At 58.5% G+C, this 14729-nt stretch overlaps 6 protein-coding genes across 6 annotated transcripts; 3 read left to right on the top strand and 3 right to left on the bottom strand.

Annotated features, from left to right (window-relative positions):
- The first annotated feature begins 10 nt into the window (after positions 1 to 10).
- Positions 11 to 4270, top strand: BDY17DRAFT_301433 (uncharacterized protein). Its single transcript, XM_033734240.1, has one exon. The coding sequence runs from the start codon at positions 144 to 146 to the stop codon at positions 3834 to 3836; it is 3693 nt and encodes a 1230-aa protein (XP_033588060.1). The 5' UTR covers positions 11 to 143; the 3' UTR covers positions 3837 to 4270.
- On the bottom strand, positions 4271 to 5468 carry BDY17DRAFT_301431 (S-adenosyl-L-methionine-dependent methyltransferase). Its single transcript, XM_033734239.1, has one exon. It carries the CDS (start codon positions 5258 to 5260, stop codon positions 4334 to 4336), a length of 927 nt encoding a protein of 308 aa, XP_033588059.1. The 5' UTR covers positions 5261 to 5468; the 3' UTR covers positions 4271 to 4333.
- BDY17DRAFT_301427 (Alpha/Beta hydrolase protein) lies at positions 5464 to 6702 on the bottom strand. Its single transcript, XM_033734238.1, has 4 exons — positions 6625 to 6702; positions 6356 to 6528; positions 6207 to 6303; positions 5464 to 6154 (listed from the first exon to the last, which is right to left on the bottom strand). The coding sequence occupies exons 2-4, from the start codon at positions 6507 to 6509 to the stop codon at positions 5623 to 5625; spliced, it is 783 nt and encodes a 260-aa protein (XP_033588058.1). The 5' UTR covers positions 6510 to 6528; positions 6625 to 6702; the 3' UTR covers positions 5464 to 5622.
- A 12-nt stretch (positions 6703 to 6714) lies between these two features.
- BDY17DRAFT_355188 (uncharacterized protein) lies at positions 6715 to 7743 on the top strand (the record flags this gene model as incomplete). The annotated part of the gene is made up of 1 exon (XM_033738256.1): positions 6715 to 7743. The coding sequence occupies exon 1, from the start codon at positions 6880 to 6882 to the stop codon at positions 7741 to 7743; it is 864 nt and encodes a 287-aa protein (XP_033588057.1). The 5' UTR covers positions 6715 to 6879.
- A 1966-nt stretch (positions 7744 to 9709) lies between these two features.
- Positions 9710 to 12693, bottom strand: BDY17DRAFT_189572 (CP2 transcription factor-domain-containing protein). The gene is made up of 4 exons (XM_033729996.1): positions 12577 to 12693; positions 12302 to 12466; positions 11585 to 12172; positions 9710 to 11533 (listed from the first exon to the last, which is right to left on the bottom strand). The coding sequence occupies exons 1-4, from the start codon at positions 12588 to 12590 to the stop codon at positions 9820 to 9822; spliced, it is 2481 nt and encodes an 826-aa protein (XP_033588056.1). The 5' UTR covers positions 12591 to 12693; the 3' UTR covers positions 9710 to 9819.
- Positions 12694 to 13830: 1137 nt separating this feature from the next.
- Positions 13831 to 14590, top strand: BDY17DRAFT_189476 (uncharacterized protein). Its single transcript, XM_033729995.1, has one exon. It carries the CDS (start codon positions 13935 to 13937, stop codon positions 14412 to 14414), a length of 480 nt encoding a protein of 159 aa, XP_033588055.1. The 5' UTR covers positions 13831 to 13934; the 3' UTR covers positions 14415 to 14590.
- Positions 14591 to 14729: the final 139 nt, after the last annotated feature.

The raw sequence follows: 14729 nt of genomic DNA, 5'->3' as shown, positions 1-14729 counted from the left end.
TCGAGAATTCCGGAGGGTTAACGTTAAGGTTTGGGTGGAGATGGAGCCAAGCTTGACATCACCTTCCTCCCTCCACCATCATCCTCTTACCTCCCCTCCTTCAACCCCTCGACGCGCTTGGAGCAGCTCCCGATGTCTTCGTCATGTCCACGGACCTCCCATCGACGGAGCATCTCTCTCTCAGACCTGCCGCTACAGACGCCAAAGCCGACGATGCGCCAACCCAACCCGACTCCGAGGCTGACGAGGAAGAGGAGGAGGACGACGAGGAGGACGAGCCGAAGCTCAAGTACGCCAAGCTGACGGGCAGTCTGACGAATGTCTACCGCAATGGCGACTCCACCAGCGCCTTCACCATCGCCGGCGACAAGCTGGTCCTGGGCACGCACAATGGAAACATCCACGTCTTGTCCTTGCCCACTCTCAAGAGCCTGAGGACGTATCACGCGCATTCCGCGACTATTACGAATGTGTCCGTGTCTCCCGTTCCGCCTCCTCCAGCAGCGCAAGTCGCATCGCGCGGACAGCCGGAGGAAGAGAAACGCAAAACCGACAGTCTTCGCTCCCCGCCCTCCTCCATCCGCACTACACAGACGAAGACCACCAGTACAGCTTCTCCTCGATCACAGCAATCTCCTCAACCCCCGGCCATCCCAAATACCCCAAATAACGCCATCTACATCGCCACCGCCTCCCTCGACGGCCACGTCTGCATCTCCTCCCTCATCGATCCCAAAGACGTGCAACTGCGCAACTTTGCCCGCCCCGTACAAGCTGTCGCCTTGTCGCCAGACTACAAGAACGACCGGACATACCTCTCGGCCGGCCTTGCAGGACAGCTTATCCTCACTGTCGGCGGCAAAGCGGGCGTGACAACAGACGCCAACACCAATTCTGCCGCCGCAGCTGCCTCCTCGGGCTTTCTGGGGGCCTTTGGACTTGCGGGCACGGATCGCGGAAAGGACACGGTACTACACAGCGGCGAGGGTGCGATTAGTTGTATCGAATGGAGCTTGAGCGGGAAGTGGGTGGTGTGGATTACCGAAAAGGGCATCAAAATCATGCGGTCACATTACAAGTTGGGGAGCGAGGATGAAGATGATGCATGGAAGCGAATCGTGCATGAGCCACGGCCGAATAGAAGAGAGTGGGAAGATATGGTGGGAGTGTGGAAGGCAAGGGCCGAGTGGGTTGATGAGAGGCATCTCGAAGCCGATGATCATGAGCATGTGGAAGGAGCGCATGGTGGATCGAATGGGAAGCCCTCCGAACCGACAAAGCAACGAAGTAAGAGGAGTAAGGTGGAGAAGCTGGTGGTGGGCTGGGGAAATACCGCATGGATTCTTCACGTGTCCGAAGGTGGTCCTGCCTCTACTTCGACCCCGGCCAACGGGGGCAAGAGAGTTATTGGAACGGCGGAGAGAATGCGCAAACTGATCTTTGACGACTGCGTCATTGCTGGCATCTCGCTTTATACGCCCTCGCTCTTGGCTTTGCTGGCATATCGAACACTCGACGATGACGACCGCCCGATACACGCACCACAGAGCAGCCAATTATCTTCTCAGAACGGCGCCGAGGCAAAGACAGGTCGAAAAGGCCGAAACAATCGTCAGACTGGCCTGGCCCCACAGCTCCGCCTAATCAACGTCCAGACTGGCGCCGAGGATGAGATTGATGAGCTGTCCATCTCTAGATTTGAAACCCTGAGTGCGCAGGACTACCATTTCGGCACACTCTGGATTCCCCCGGCGTCGGTGAAGGCGCAGCAAGCTGCCGATAGGTGGGCGCTGGAGGGGATGTGGGAGAGCACGCGCAACGCCACTCGTCTCTTCTCCTCGAGTGCCAGCATTCTCAGCAATCGCAGCGCCGAAAGTCAATCCCTCGAAAACGGAGGCAAAGCATCAATCAGGTCTCCAGGGAGCTCGGTGGTTGGTGCACCTATGCCACCCGTTAGAAAAGCAGGAGCAACCGATGCGCATCCATTTGCCGCGAGCGCCGGTTTGAAGCTTTTCATTTACAGCCCTTACGATTGCATTCTTGCGGTACGACGCGATCTGAAGGATCATTTGGAGTATTTGCTTCAGCAGCAGGACTACAAGCAGGTCTGGATGCTGGTGGACAAGCACCCGGAACTCATCGATGACATTGGTCCGCCTCCGGACAATAGAGAGCCTAGAAGCCCGATTGTGGGCTCTGCTCGAGATGGTGGAGGCAGCTTGGCCGACTTCTTCGCGGACGACTCGGCCTCACGCCAGAGTGCTGGTGGAGGGGACTCGAACGCGCTGCGAGAAAAGCAGCGCATAGGCGAACTGTGGATCCAACAGCTCGTCACTACCGATCAATGGGGTGAAGCCGGCCAGGTGGCTAGCAAAGTGCTGGGCACAAGTCGAAAATGGGAGTATTGGGTGTACGCCTTTGCCCAAGCCGGGAAATTCGACGAAATCACCCCCTTCATCCCCTCCGATGCACATCTACCGAGCGAAGTATACGAGATCGTCCTCGGGCACTACCTTACTGCCGATGTGCCGCGATTTCAGGAATTGCTTGAGCTCTGGGAGCCGGAGAAAGATTTGTACGACGTCCACAGCATCCAAGCAGCGATCCTGAGCAAGCTGGATAGCGAGGATGTGGTGGAGGATTCCGAAGACTGGCGAATATTGACGGAGGCGCTGGCGAAGTTGTACCTCGCCGAGGGCCGGGCGAAGGAGGCGTTACGATGCTACATCAGCGTGCGAAATGCGGAGAAGGCGATGGAGTTGATCCAAGAGGACAGCTTGATGAACATCATTGACGCCGAAGACGTTCCCGGGCTCCTGATGCTGAAGCTCAGCAAAGAGCAGATGCGCTCCGCTCCGTTGGACGAGCTGCGCGAGGCGAGCAGTGAAGTCGTGAAGCTGCTGGTTGGGGAAGCTTTGAAAGGCAGCCTGCTGCCAGCCACCATCATCAAGGAACTCCTCGCGGCCGGCCGCGTGTACCGACCCTTCTTGTACTTCTACTTCCGCGCTTTGTGGTACGAGGCCACCGAGCGAGAGGCTGCGCGTCGAGCACCTCGCGGACGATCATATCAGCACATCGACGCCGGCCGTCCACTAGTGGAAGATCACGCAGACCTAGCCATCGAACTATTCGCCGATTACGACCGCGACCTTCTCATGGAATTCCTGCAAGCAAGCGAAGTGTACAACTACGAGAAAGCGGCAGCCATCTGCAACGAGCGCGACTACACGCGGGAATTCGTGTACATGCTTTCCAAAATGGGACAGACGAAGGAGGCGCTGCGGCTCATCATCAACAAGCTAGGCGACATCAAATACGCCATCGACTTCGCCAAACAGAACCCCGAGAATCCTGAGCTGTGGGATGATTTGCTGGAGTACAGCATGAACAGGCCCGCCTTCATCAAGGAATTGCTGGAGGAGGTCGGGACGGCGATTGATCCTGTTGATCTCGTGAGGCGCATCCCGCCGAATACGGAGATTCAAGGGTTGAAGGAGGCGGTGGCGAAGTTGTTGCGGGTGTATGATATTCAGTTTTCCATTTCGGAGAGCGTCGCTACGGTTTTGAGGGGCGAGGTGGGTGTGGGAATGGATGCGCTGCGTGCGGGACAGAAGAAGGGTGTCAGGTTTGAGGTTCTTCACGAGGCGTCGAAAGAGATCGACCATACGCTTGTGGATGCCTTGACGCAAGCAGCAGGAGAGAACTCGTCGGTGGAGCCAAAGAGGACAGAAACGTCGGCATCGCAGCATGTGAAGCCTGGGGCGTGTGTAGGCTGTGGAGATGTTTTCCAGGAAGACGGTATGCCATCCCTCCCTGCAGCGCTTACTTCATGCTAACCACCACCCCCCACAGAGACAGACTTCCTCGTCGGCTTCGCCTGCGGCCACATCTACCACCTTCCCTGCCTGCTTAAAGCCAACCCCGAAACCTCCGATCCGGATATGATCTCGCGACTCCGGAGTCAACTCGGCAGCGGCAGCGGCGCGGATGAGGGCTACTACTCCGGCCGCAGCGTGGGGGCGAAGGTGGCGCATGCGCATGTCATCAAGAACGTGCTGCGAGGTGGGTGCCAGCTTTTTGTGGTTCCCGAGGGCGCGTGAGAGATGCATTGAAGCGAGGCGTCTGTGTTTGGATTCCAGAGAGCGTATACCCAAGCGTGAACAGTTTGTTCTCTATCTGGACGTGGATGGATTGGTGAGGATGGGTGGAAGGAGGGTTATGCTTGCATTGCATTGAGCGGCATTTGTTTGGGATAAACTTTGACCGACTTCTTCTCGTCGACGACTCCCCACATCGCCCTGTCTATCTCTATCCGTGTCTTGTAGATGAACCCTCACGGTCGCCGCGTCCGCATCAACAACAAAGAATAACTCGGGCTCAAGACCAATCCCTCCCGGCCCCCAGCCAGCTCCCTCAGCCGCTTCATAGTAACCACCACCGGATCCTCATCGGTCAACGCCTTGTCGGGATTCGCCTCCCGCCACCGCACAACCATACTCGCCGAGCCTAGTCCAGCCTCGAGATCCACCAGCTTCTCCTCCTCATGCTTCAGAAACGGGCCGGGCGAGCCATCCGCCTGCGCAGCCGCAGACGGCACCCCGCCGCGGTCCCAATCCCTCCGCTCAAACGACGCCTTCTCAAAAGCCGATTCAAAGCCTTCAATCGTCCACGGAAGCGGGAGCGCATCATACGCATTGCGCGTCAACACGTTGCCCGCATGGCGATACGGCGCCAACATCCCGTCCTCCAAATCGTACAGCGCGGCCTGGATGAGACTCGCGTTCGCCTCGGAGGGATGCACGTAGTACGACGAGCACGTCCACATGGCCAGCGTGCCGCCTGGGCGAAGCGCGCGCGCCGCCGCGGTGTAGAAGGTGGGCATGTCGATCCAGTGCGCCGCCATGGCGACGGTGATTACGTCTGCTGCTTCGGGCGGGACGACGGCTTTGTCGCTTTCTTCCCCGCTGTAGACTTGGAAACGCGCTTTGTCCGCGAGCCCGCGCGCTGCGGCGTCGTGTTGCGCCTGCGCGATCATGCCTGGGGAGCTGTCTGTGCCGATTCCGGAGGCGAAGTGCGGGAGCAGGTCGAAGAGGACTTTGCCGGGCCCGGTGCCGACGTCTAGGATGAGGTTGCGCGCGCCTTGGTGGTAGTTCAGGAGGCGCTCGTAGAGGGGGAGGGGGTAGCTGCCGCCGCGGCCGGAGGCGTAGGCGGCTGCTTGCTCCGCGGTGAATTTGAAGAAGGTCTTTTCCGTTGTTGTCATTTTGGCGATGTTGGTGCAATGGGATCCGGTGTTGATGGCATGGTTATTGTCGTCGTCGTTTTATGTCTTTGGGAGTGTCTCGTGAGTCATGTTGATCGACGGTGCTACTGGCGCATACTGTCGGCTGTTGGTCGAGTCATTGGCAGAGCTGGAGGTGAAGTGAAGTGCAAGGCTTGGCGAGAGCCATTGGCTTTCGCAAGGCTCTCGGTCTGACATTCGAATCATCAACGGTAAAAATTCAACAAGATCTCATGGTAGTCACAACAGGCTTGAAAAAGAGAGATTGTTTCAAGATGTGGATAGAATTTGCCGGATTCTCTTTCCACTGCCGAGTTGATGCGGCTTGAGCTCCCCCCGGGCTATCAGTCTTCTAACTTGGGCACGACTCGCTCTAACCAGTTGCACATGTCCTGCAAAAGCTTGCCATGCAACGTGTGGCCCAGGCCCTCATATTCGTGCACCTCCATGGCCTCCTCGTTCAGGCCCAGGAGCTTCAGCTTCTCCAGACTCCGTTTCCACACCGAGGTCGGGATCAAAGGATCCTTCAACCCGCGCGCGATAAACACCGGCACCTCGCCCACCACCGGCGGCAGACCTGCGTGGGAGCGGAGATCTTGCAGTTGTTGCCCTCTTGCCAGTGGCAGGTAGCCCATCAAGCCCACAATCCCCGCCAACCTCCCGCTGTACCGCTTGCTGATCAGGTCGGTCAACAGACTCATCGCACACCCTTGGCTGAAGCCGCCGAGGACGATGCGGTTGGAGGGGATGCCCTTCTTCTCGCACGCCTCAATCAGGCTCTCGAGGTATTTGACCGTCTCGAACATGCCATCCTCGTCTTCGTCGTCTTCGAGCTCGGGTCGACTGGGGTGGACTTCGAGTTTGTTGGGTGTGTACCTAGTCGTCTGTCAGATGGCCGGTCCTCTGCTGGAAGATGACGATGCCCTACCAAGCTGTATCTCCTGCATCCCGGTTCTCTTTCGCATTCGGGATGATCCAATGCATGTAGTCGAGTTTGTGGTTTTGCTGGAACTGCTCGGCGACGTCTACGCTTCAGTCAGCATGTCGTAATCCTGTTAGTGGGAGTTCGACACATACTCTGCACCCCCTCCGCGTTGTCTCCCAAGCCGTGGACGAAGATGAAGGCAGCGCCGTGTGCAGGATCCTCGACCGGCTTCACAGCATGTTTGTGAATGGGGTCTATTCTTCCAGGAGTGCTGGGAAGCGTCATGCGGCGCTGTCTCTCAGCCATATTGGTGTAGTGTCGGGGTCTGTAGGAGAGGTCAGAACGGAGGGTCATGGAGCAGATGTCGGAGTGAACGGCCAGCCGTGGAAGGCAGCTGTCTGTCGCGTAGATGCCTTCGTACCGGACACTCTGCGGAAATATTATCGTCGAAGATCGGTCTAGCGGAGCATGTCGTGATGCAACACTTCCTCGGCTTGGGGATTGTGGATTGAAACGGTGGGGAGAAGTGGGCGAGAGCTTCGGTCGATCTCTCGATTATGTAAGCGATTCCCCAGATTCCCGCACGGACCTGCCGCCTTCCAAAAAGTTCACGTTCCTGGGAGAGCTGCATGTGATCGTGTGTCTACGTCTCTTCCCCTAGATTACCCTCGCAAAGATGGCGACGGGTCCTCTGCGCTTCGCTACTCCGCACATCGAAGAACTTCCCACCACCCACACACGCCAAGCTCCAGGCTTCGCGTGGGTGGCAGTCTCGGGGGCGCAAGACGATTCGAGCAAGAACTGGGGCACAGCGAATCGCAAGCGAGCCCGAGCGCAAGGAGGAGGGCAAACAGAAGCGCAAAAGGAGGCCATCACCGCTCGCCAGCAGCGTGAGATTGAGCGCAAGATCAAAGAGCTCAACAGCGACAATTCCAAAGACGTGCAAATCCCGCTTCCCAAGAGGGAGGGCACTGGCGGCGGGGCATCGCGCGCGGGCAAGACATCCAACACCAAGAAGATTCTGGCTTCGGGCAAGACGTTTGCTCATTACTTGGACGACGAAGAGGCGGAGATTGCGAGGACGGGAAGGCGAGATGGCGATTTGGAGGTGCAGATGCCCGCTGCTCAACCACGGCCGAGCAAGACGCCGCTGGCTCGGCGGAAAACGCTGGGAGAGGACGGCAGTAGCACAGGCGGCACTCCCATTCCTCAATCACTGAATGCCCGACGCTCCATGGACCACTCCTCGCGGCCCAGCACGCCTGGTGCATCACGTCTTGACGAACAAAATGAAGACCAGCAAGACATCCCAACCCTGCCGACAGACGCGGAGCTTGACGTGCTCCTCAAAGCACCACCACTCACCTACAACCAAGCGCGATCCGCCCCGCCACCGTCCAACGCCCCTCCGCCGCGCAGGTTTTGCGAAGTATGTGGCTTCTTCGGCCGGGCAAAGTGCATGAAGTGCGGCGCCATGACCTGCAGTGTTCTGTGCAAAGACACGCATGACGAACATCGATGTCTCAAGTTCTATGCATAGTGGCGGTCTTTACAGAATCCAATCAACTTGTACGACTGTCGCAAGCAGACACTTTTGCGCTGCAGTCCACAGCCTTGGGTGGCACGAAGGGTGGAGCAAGAGGCCAGACATCACGACCCCTCCTCACCAGGCGAGCCGGAGATGAAACCGATGTGTAACCGCTCTGCTTTCCTGCCATCGGAACGAAGCTCCCCATCTTCAACGTCGATGAACATGGCAAACGGTCTAGACGTCCTCCCATCGAGCTGGACGTGAGCTGGTACGGCCGAGACCAGCGGAGGCAAGCTGGACACACCCACGAACCCCAGTCACATGCTGCACCGGCAAATCGAGACCATCAATACCGCCAGGATCACGCACATACCGATCGGCAAGGGTACATTATTTTTGGCAGAGTCCTCATCGACGATGCAATAATACGGCCGCCGTCTTCTGACCCTCGCCCTCCATCGAGGCATCCCGGCGCGTACGTCCGTAGCCGTTGCCCTCGCCGCCGATCCATACGTCGTCACGGCTCAGATGTGGATCGAAGAGTGAGCAGAAGAGCAGATTGCAGCTCTAGCTAGGTAGTCACCCCCAGCAAGCACGCAACGGCAGCCCCATGACCCTACCCTGCATCGACCCAGCCAGACCGCCGACCCCTCCCTCTCGAGCCCTTGTGGCTGTGCAAACTGCACGTGGGTCGTAATCAAACTCAAATCTCCCCTCCCCCAGCGAATCATCAACAGCGCCACACCCACTAGCCACATCAACCCCGCTCTCAAGCCACTAGTCCGCGCCACTAGTAGCCACATGCAGCAAGCCAGGGTAACGCACCGACGCCCGGCTCGAACTGCTTCCGCACCGCGGATCAGCAGCTTCGCCTTCCAACTCGAGGCAAGGCGATCGGCGCCCGCTCACACGTGGCCTGCGCTCGCCATCGAAGTGGCGAAGGTAGGGTGTTGATCTTTTGCCCTTTTGTGCCTGAGCGAAGGGGGACGGCGGGGGCCAAGAGTGTGGCAACGCGTCAGCGCCGTGGTTTCGTGATCGAAGTTCGGCGATGGAGGGGGTGAGCGGAGTTCGTAATCACTGCGCGGGTGGGCGCGAGAGGCCGAGGCCCCGGCGCATACGACGGTAGTGGATGATGGTGCGCTTAGTACTTGCAGCAGCATGCGTAATGCGCGGGAGGAGAGGCCTGGCCGCAGCTGTGCGAAAACGCACGTAATATCGCGCAAGAGACGAGAGTAGGTTGCTCGCCTTCACTATGAAATCAGCACAGCAGGCAGTGGTTGGTCTTTTCCTCGCCCCGTTTCATCATGAGACCCCCCGACGACCCTGTGGCGCAAACTCCCAAGCCCAAAGAACGGGAACCAAAAACACGAGGAGACTAATAAGAATGGTGCGCGCGGAAAGCAACGCATCCGCGCCATTCGGTTGAAGCTGCTCTTTTTACCACAACGCTCGCAAGGGCTTGGGGGTGGGCATTCGCATTGCATTTCCTGGTTGATGGGGGTGGGAATAGCGCATCCAATGAAAATTGATCCTCTCTACTGGATCGGTGATTGCGAAGTGGAGCACGCGGCTGGCTGGCCCATCGTGAAACATGGGAAGGTGGTAGCAATGATGAATTAAGGTAAGGGCATCAATTTCGATTGATTGCTTCGTTGACTGCTTAGATCATGGGGGAGCGGGTAGTTCGCGGAAAATCGCCTATTGCGTCCATCGCGCCGCCCGCCCTTTGCGAAAAAATTGGGGTATTGGTTCCAAAAGGAAGGGAAAAGAAAAATTCCAATCAGTCAGGACTGACGAGCCGTGGTGTTGCTTGTCAAAAGAGGCCTGGGCCTTAATATCGATCAAGGTCCAGGGTGTGTGTACCATCCATGCTTGCCGCGCGCGCGCCTTATCCCTGCATCCCCTTCGCCGTCGTGATGGCAGGGGTGGTAGTATTTCGTGGAAAACGTGTATGCGAACCGCTTCATTGTTGTTCGTCGTGTGAACTTGAACTCGCACGGCCGTGAAAAAAAGTCTAAGGTCCAAGGATTTCGTAGAGTGAAGAGATTGCAAAAAGAAGGCAAGAGTAGTGCGTGATGTGTTCCCTCAGAAGAGTAATCGCAGTTCGTAGCCGGTGGTCGTCACGTTCTCCGTGGCCGACAGGTCCCCGTCGCATTGCACGTCCGTCGAGCTGGCGTTCCACTCGCGGCTCGGGCGCGAGGAGCCATCGACGTGCGCCTCGCTGAACTCTGCCGTCATATCTTGACCCTCGGGGAGCTCGCGAATGCACTGGTCGTCGAAGAGGACGGGGATGCCTGAGCGGTTCATGTGCACGGTGCGCAGGACCTGCGTGGGCTCAATGTCGCTCTTCGTCGCAACAGCGTTGACAAAGTCTTTGAGGGTGTGGCGGTAGAGGTATATGGCGCGGTAGAAGTGGTCGTTGGTGCTGCGCCCGGTCACGCGCGGTTGCACGTAGAAACAGGCTACAGGTTTGGCGGGGCGATCGGGGGGCGCTTGGTACGCGAGGTCCATGTCCAGTGCTTCGATCCAGCCTGATGTCTTGCCGCTGGGCGACGGCCGAGTCTGAACTCTGACGGCCTGCTGTCTGGATGGGCTGATGATCTGTTGGGGCTGTGCCGGGGGTGTCAAGTCGATGTCCTCGGTGGCTGTTTGCGCCCGTTGAGGCCAGTCGTTGGAATTGTCTCTTGACAGGCTCGCGATTGCCGCGGGCTGCTGCATCCTCCACTCTTTCCGGCTGGTCTCGTTGGCCGAGTTTGCGCTGGGACTGCGCGAAGTCATGCTAGAATCGGCGCCGGCTTGCGAGCTCTGCCGCTCTTCACCGTCAGCCGTCTCGGTGGAGTCGTTCCTCAAGAGCTCCAGCATCTCTCCGGAAAGCTTGACGGGATGAAGATCCGGGTCGTCCTCTTCGGCGCCGCGAAGATGCAGGACACTCGCCGGACGCGTGGAGCTGAACATGTCTTGCAGCATGGTGAGTTTGTTGTGTAGCTCGTCTTCCGCACTGCCCCTGCCTTCGTTGGATCGTGAAGAACCAATAGACCACGTCCTGCGGTGCTTGGAGATCTTCGCAGGCCGATGGTCCAAGCCGGTCAGCTTGGCCATGGATCCGCTGCGTTTGCGCTTGTTCCCATCTTTGACGCCCGCTTCGATCTGCGCGATCTGGCCCTGCAGCTTTTCAATGGTCTTGCGGACGTGAGCGACGTCGTTGGACAGCTTGCGCTCCGCGCCGTGGTCGCGGAAGAGCTTCACTTTGCAGTAGCTCACTTCAGGACCCGAGGCTGCAGAGTCGTGCATCTCGTCGATGGCTTCCGTCTTGGCGCAAAGTCGGACCGGTATACCCTTGACACCCTTGGAATGCGAGAAGTCGGTCGACAGGAAGTTGAAGCGGACGGAGATGGGGCAGTCGAGCGCGCCCGGGGCGGGAGTCCACTGCACGCAGAAGCCATCGAACGACGCGCTTTCGAGCTCGACGCGTGGCTTGCGCGGATCTTCGACGCCTTCACTCTGCCCAGACTCGACATACTCGACCGCTTGCAGTCGTCCGCCTCTTTGATGGGCCTCGTTCGTGCCGCGACCCTCCTTCCAGAGCTGCCAGCACGCCGCGGGTTTCTGTCGTTGCTGCTCGTCCTCGAACGACACACGCACGTACGTTCGATAGCGACGCGACATGGCGTGCTGTTTGTTCGAGGTGTCGACGACATTGAGCGTGTAGGCCTGACCCTTGTTGAGATATGTAATTGGGATTTCGTCGTGATGCTTGATCATCGCGGTCGGCGCATTCAACGTGACGTGATATCGGAATCTGAACATTGTTAGCCTCGTCGCGCAATCTTTTGAATCAGTATCGACATACTTCTCTCCGGAGGCATGCATGTTTGGAGGCCGCATGACGTTGAGAAGCGCGTGTGAGTTGAACATCATGTGCGGTGAGTGGTGCTGGTTGTGGAGATTGACATCCATGCCCATGTCATCCACCGGCGAGTCGGCGCCTGTGCCGTCCATGTGTTCGAAGGAGTGTTGGTGGGAGAATTGGTGGGGCGGGAAGCTGGTAGGATGGTGCATCTGGTACGGATTGACGTTGGGAGGGAAGTCGTGTTGTTGGACGTGGTGCTGCTGGAGGTGGTTTTGGAAGCCATGGTGAAACTCCGGCGCCTGGTGCCCAGCGTGCAATGCGCCTTCAGACGTCGGGAGGGAGAGGGGCGTTGCGAGGCTCATGCTGAGGCCTGGCGTGTGCAGCTCGCCAGCCTGGGGGTGGAAGAGAGTGTTGGTGCCGCCGGGGGTCGGGGTGTAGTAACCGTGGCCGGCAAACATGGAGAACGCGTGACTGTTGGGGTCCATGAGAGAGGGCGTCAGACCAGAAGAAGGCAGAGTCCACATGTCGCTAGGTGGGCGCGGGGTGGTATCGCCATCCTTGATGCCATGCGACGCGGGCTCGTTCTGTCTGGGAGGGAGATCAGTCTTCGTTCCAGCGAGGAGGCATAGCGGCGCAGGCGACGACAAAAACAAGTTGTCATGACCATGCGCGAAGCGCCAGACGGGGAGAGGAGACGGGGAAGGAGGCAGAGCGTACTGAGACATGGACGGATTGAGAGAGTCGTGCATCGCGTCGGTCAGCGCCGCGCCATCCGTCTGCACCGCGCTGGCGCCTTCGTCACCGCCGGCGGTGTTGTTGAGGTGGGAGTAGGAGGCCTTGAATGTCTTGAGCAGCTCGTCGGTGGGCTTTTGCGAGTTTCTCCTGCGGTCGACGGTCAGTAATGCGCGGTGGGTGGTGAGGGCAAGCTTCCGCCGTTGTTGCGCGCGCGCCCAGCCTCACCGCTGATCTGTGGCGCAAGCAAGAAGACTCACCGATTGCGAAACATGGTTGGCGAGGGGGATAGAAGGAGATGGTCGGCACCGCAAGGGCGAGGAGGTCACGTCAGATCGACCATAGGTAGGAGGAGCAAAGGCGTGTGGGAGGAGGAGCAGAAGGAAGACAGGTAGAGAGGTCAGGTAGGGTCAGGTATGGACGGACGGGGTAGTGTGAAGAGCGAGGGAGCGATGAGCCACATGCGGCGCACCGGGCGCACTATAAACTGCACGCGGAGGCCCTTCGGAGGACAACCAGGGTGAGCAGTGGTGGTGCAGGGATGTTTCTGCAGCTCTGGCGCGCTAATGGCAGAGGGTCGCTTGGTGATGAAATGAAAGACGACGAACGGGCGAGGGCGACGGGTGCGCGCTGGCACCACGCGCGCATCGATGCTGGGTGGCTCCACGTAATAGCACACCCGCCGCGCCATTCGACCTGCTCGCTGCAACCCCTCGTGTCGCGGGAAATCGAGGCCATCGGCGAATCGAGCGAAGTTCGAGCCGAGCGCCACACCTGCACCGCCACAGTCCTCCACCCTGACGCCCGCCCAAGTGGGGGCCTCAGGTGTCGAGTGCGGCAACGATCGGCGAAGGAATGTGGCTCGCGCGCCAAGCTCCACCCACGCAAGTGTGGCACGGGGCGGCGGGGCCACGCACGCACGCGCCCTCTGCCTGTCCCCACTCGGCTTATCTATCCGTTTTGCTCGCCCTCGTTGCTCACTAGCCACACCCGCCCCTCCTTCCCATCATCCTCCTAGCCATGTCGGAGATTGTCTGCTGTTTCGGATTGATGAGACGTCGTTGCACTGTGCCTGCCTCTGTTTCATCTTGCAGCGGTAATCAGAAATCGGGCAACTGCATCTCTTCGGGACATGGCATTCCATCCATCCATCCATCCCGCCCAGCACGTAATAAATTCAATACTCTGTCGTGATGTCCGAGTCGTGCCGAGACGGACGAGTGTCCCGACCTACGGCCGATACAATCGATACGAGGCCTATACTCGTCCTCAGCTGCTCGCCAAGCAATCCCGCCTCGTGTACATCGCCGACTACAAATTTTTCCCACGTTGCTCTGACGCATTTCAGTTGCATTCCATCTTGGCCGATCTCTTCCACGTTGCAGTAGTCATACCTCCATTCCATCATTGATCATCGCGCCTCCTACCCAGGCAGCTACCGCAGATGCATCCCGCGTAAGCTTTCACTCGCCGACCGCCGATCGCGTGGCGCAGCAGACGCACCAGAGCATGCCACCAGCCCGACTAGGAGAAGCTCTGCAGTCCAGACCACGGCGGCGGATGGAACCGTATAAAAGTACTCGCCGCCGTCGCCGCTGATCTTTGCACCTCCTGGGTAATGGTGCTGCACATCCATCTCGCGCCCCTCCACTGCTGTCGTCGTTCTGACCGTGATGGGTGGTGTCATCGGGCATCAGCCACATTGCCTTGCGTCAACTGCCGTCATGTTACGCTTCCCAACGGCGGGAAACTCAATTCGAAATTGGACGCGATTCTCCGACACTACGCGGGATTGACTGGCCTTGCGCTGCTCGCCTCGCCATGCCCAACAATACCCTCGGCGATGAGAACGTGCTCCGAAGTCTCGATGCCGACCGATTGTGAGCTTCTTTGTAAAGGCGCAAGACGTGGCAATGCGACGCAGGGTGCGCTAAAAAAAAACTGCCGCGAGTGTATGAAAGTGTTTGAAACGCCTAGCCAGGCCACATATTACCCCATCCCTGTCGATAACATTGTGCACTTTCACATACTTTTGCCGATTGACTCGTGCCGCCCATGTCCACCGCTCACGGTCCACGGATGCTGCATCGTGCTCTGATTGGCGAATGTAGCCTCAGAATAGAATGATCCCATGACAGGCCGCGGCTGCCCAACTTCACCGCAGCACATTGATCGCCAGTATGCCGTCACCAAGTAACGGACCTGTGCCTTCCGTACATCGACTTCGACGTGTGATCTGGTCACTCGGTGCTCTCCCGCCGCTCGTTACCAAGCCACGCACCTGACGTATCCTCAGGGAGACACTAATGCAAGTCGATGCTGATGAACAGCCAAGGTAACGAGTGGCAAGCATCGCACGTGGATGTTTTCGGTGTAGGCACAAAGAAGCTCGTCTGAAACATCGACCACATGC

The sequence above is a fragment of the Neohortaea acidophila genome, assembly GCF_010093505.1.
Source record: "Neohortaea acidophila strain CBS 113389 unplaced genomic scaffold BDY17scaffold_8, whole genome shotgun sequence".
Lineage (NCBI taxonomy): Eukaryota > Fungi > Ascomycota > Dothideomycetes > Mycosphaerellales > Teratosphaeriaceae > Neohortaea > Neohortaea acidophila.
The sequence above is the reverse complement of the archived record's forward strand: the minus strand, read 5'-3'. Positions and strand labels throughout refer to the sequence as shown.

Coding starts and splice junctions, on each gene's coding strand:
- BDY17DRAFT_301433 (XM_033734240.1), top strand. CDS start 144: ATGTCCACGGACCTCCCATCGACGGAGCATCTCTCTCTCAGACCTGCC.
- BDY17DRAFT_301431 (XM_033734239.1), bottom strand. CDS start 5,260: ATGACAACAACGGAAAAGACCTTCTTCAAATTCACCGCGGAGCAAGCA.
- BDY17DRAFT_301427 (XM_033734238.1), bottom strand. CDS start 6,509: ATGGCTGAGAGACAGCGCCGCATGACGCTTCCCAGCACTCCTGGAAGA. Junction 6,304..6,355: donor CAACGCGGAGGGGGTGCAGA/GTATGTGTCGAA, acceptor ACTGAAGCGTAG/ACGTCGCCGAGCAGTTCCAG. Junction 6,155..6,206: donor GATGCAGGAGATACAGCTTG/GTAGGGCATCGT, acceptor ACAGACGACTAG/GTACACACCCAACAAACTCG.
- BDY17DRAFT_189572 (XM_033729996.1), bottom strand. Junction 12,173..12,301: donor CTCAATCCGTCCATGTCTCA/GTACGCTCTGCC, acceptor TCTCCCTCCCAG/ACAGAACGAGCCCGCGTCGC. Junction 11,534..11,584: donor ATGCATGCCTCCGGAGAGAA/GTATGTCGATAC, acceptor AACAATGTTCAG/ATTCCGATATCACGTCACGT.
- BDY17DRAFT_189476 (XM_033729995.1), top strand. CDS start 13,935: ATGGTGCTGCACATCCATCTCGCGCCCCTCCACTGCTGTCGTCGTTCT.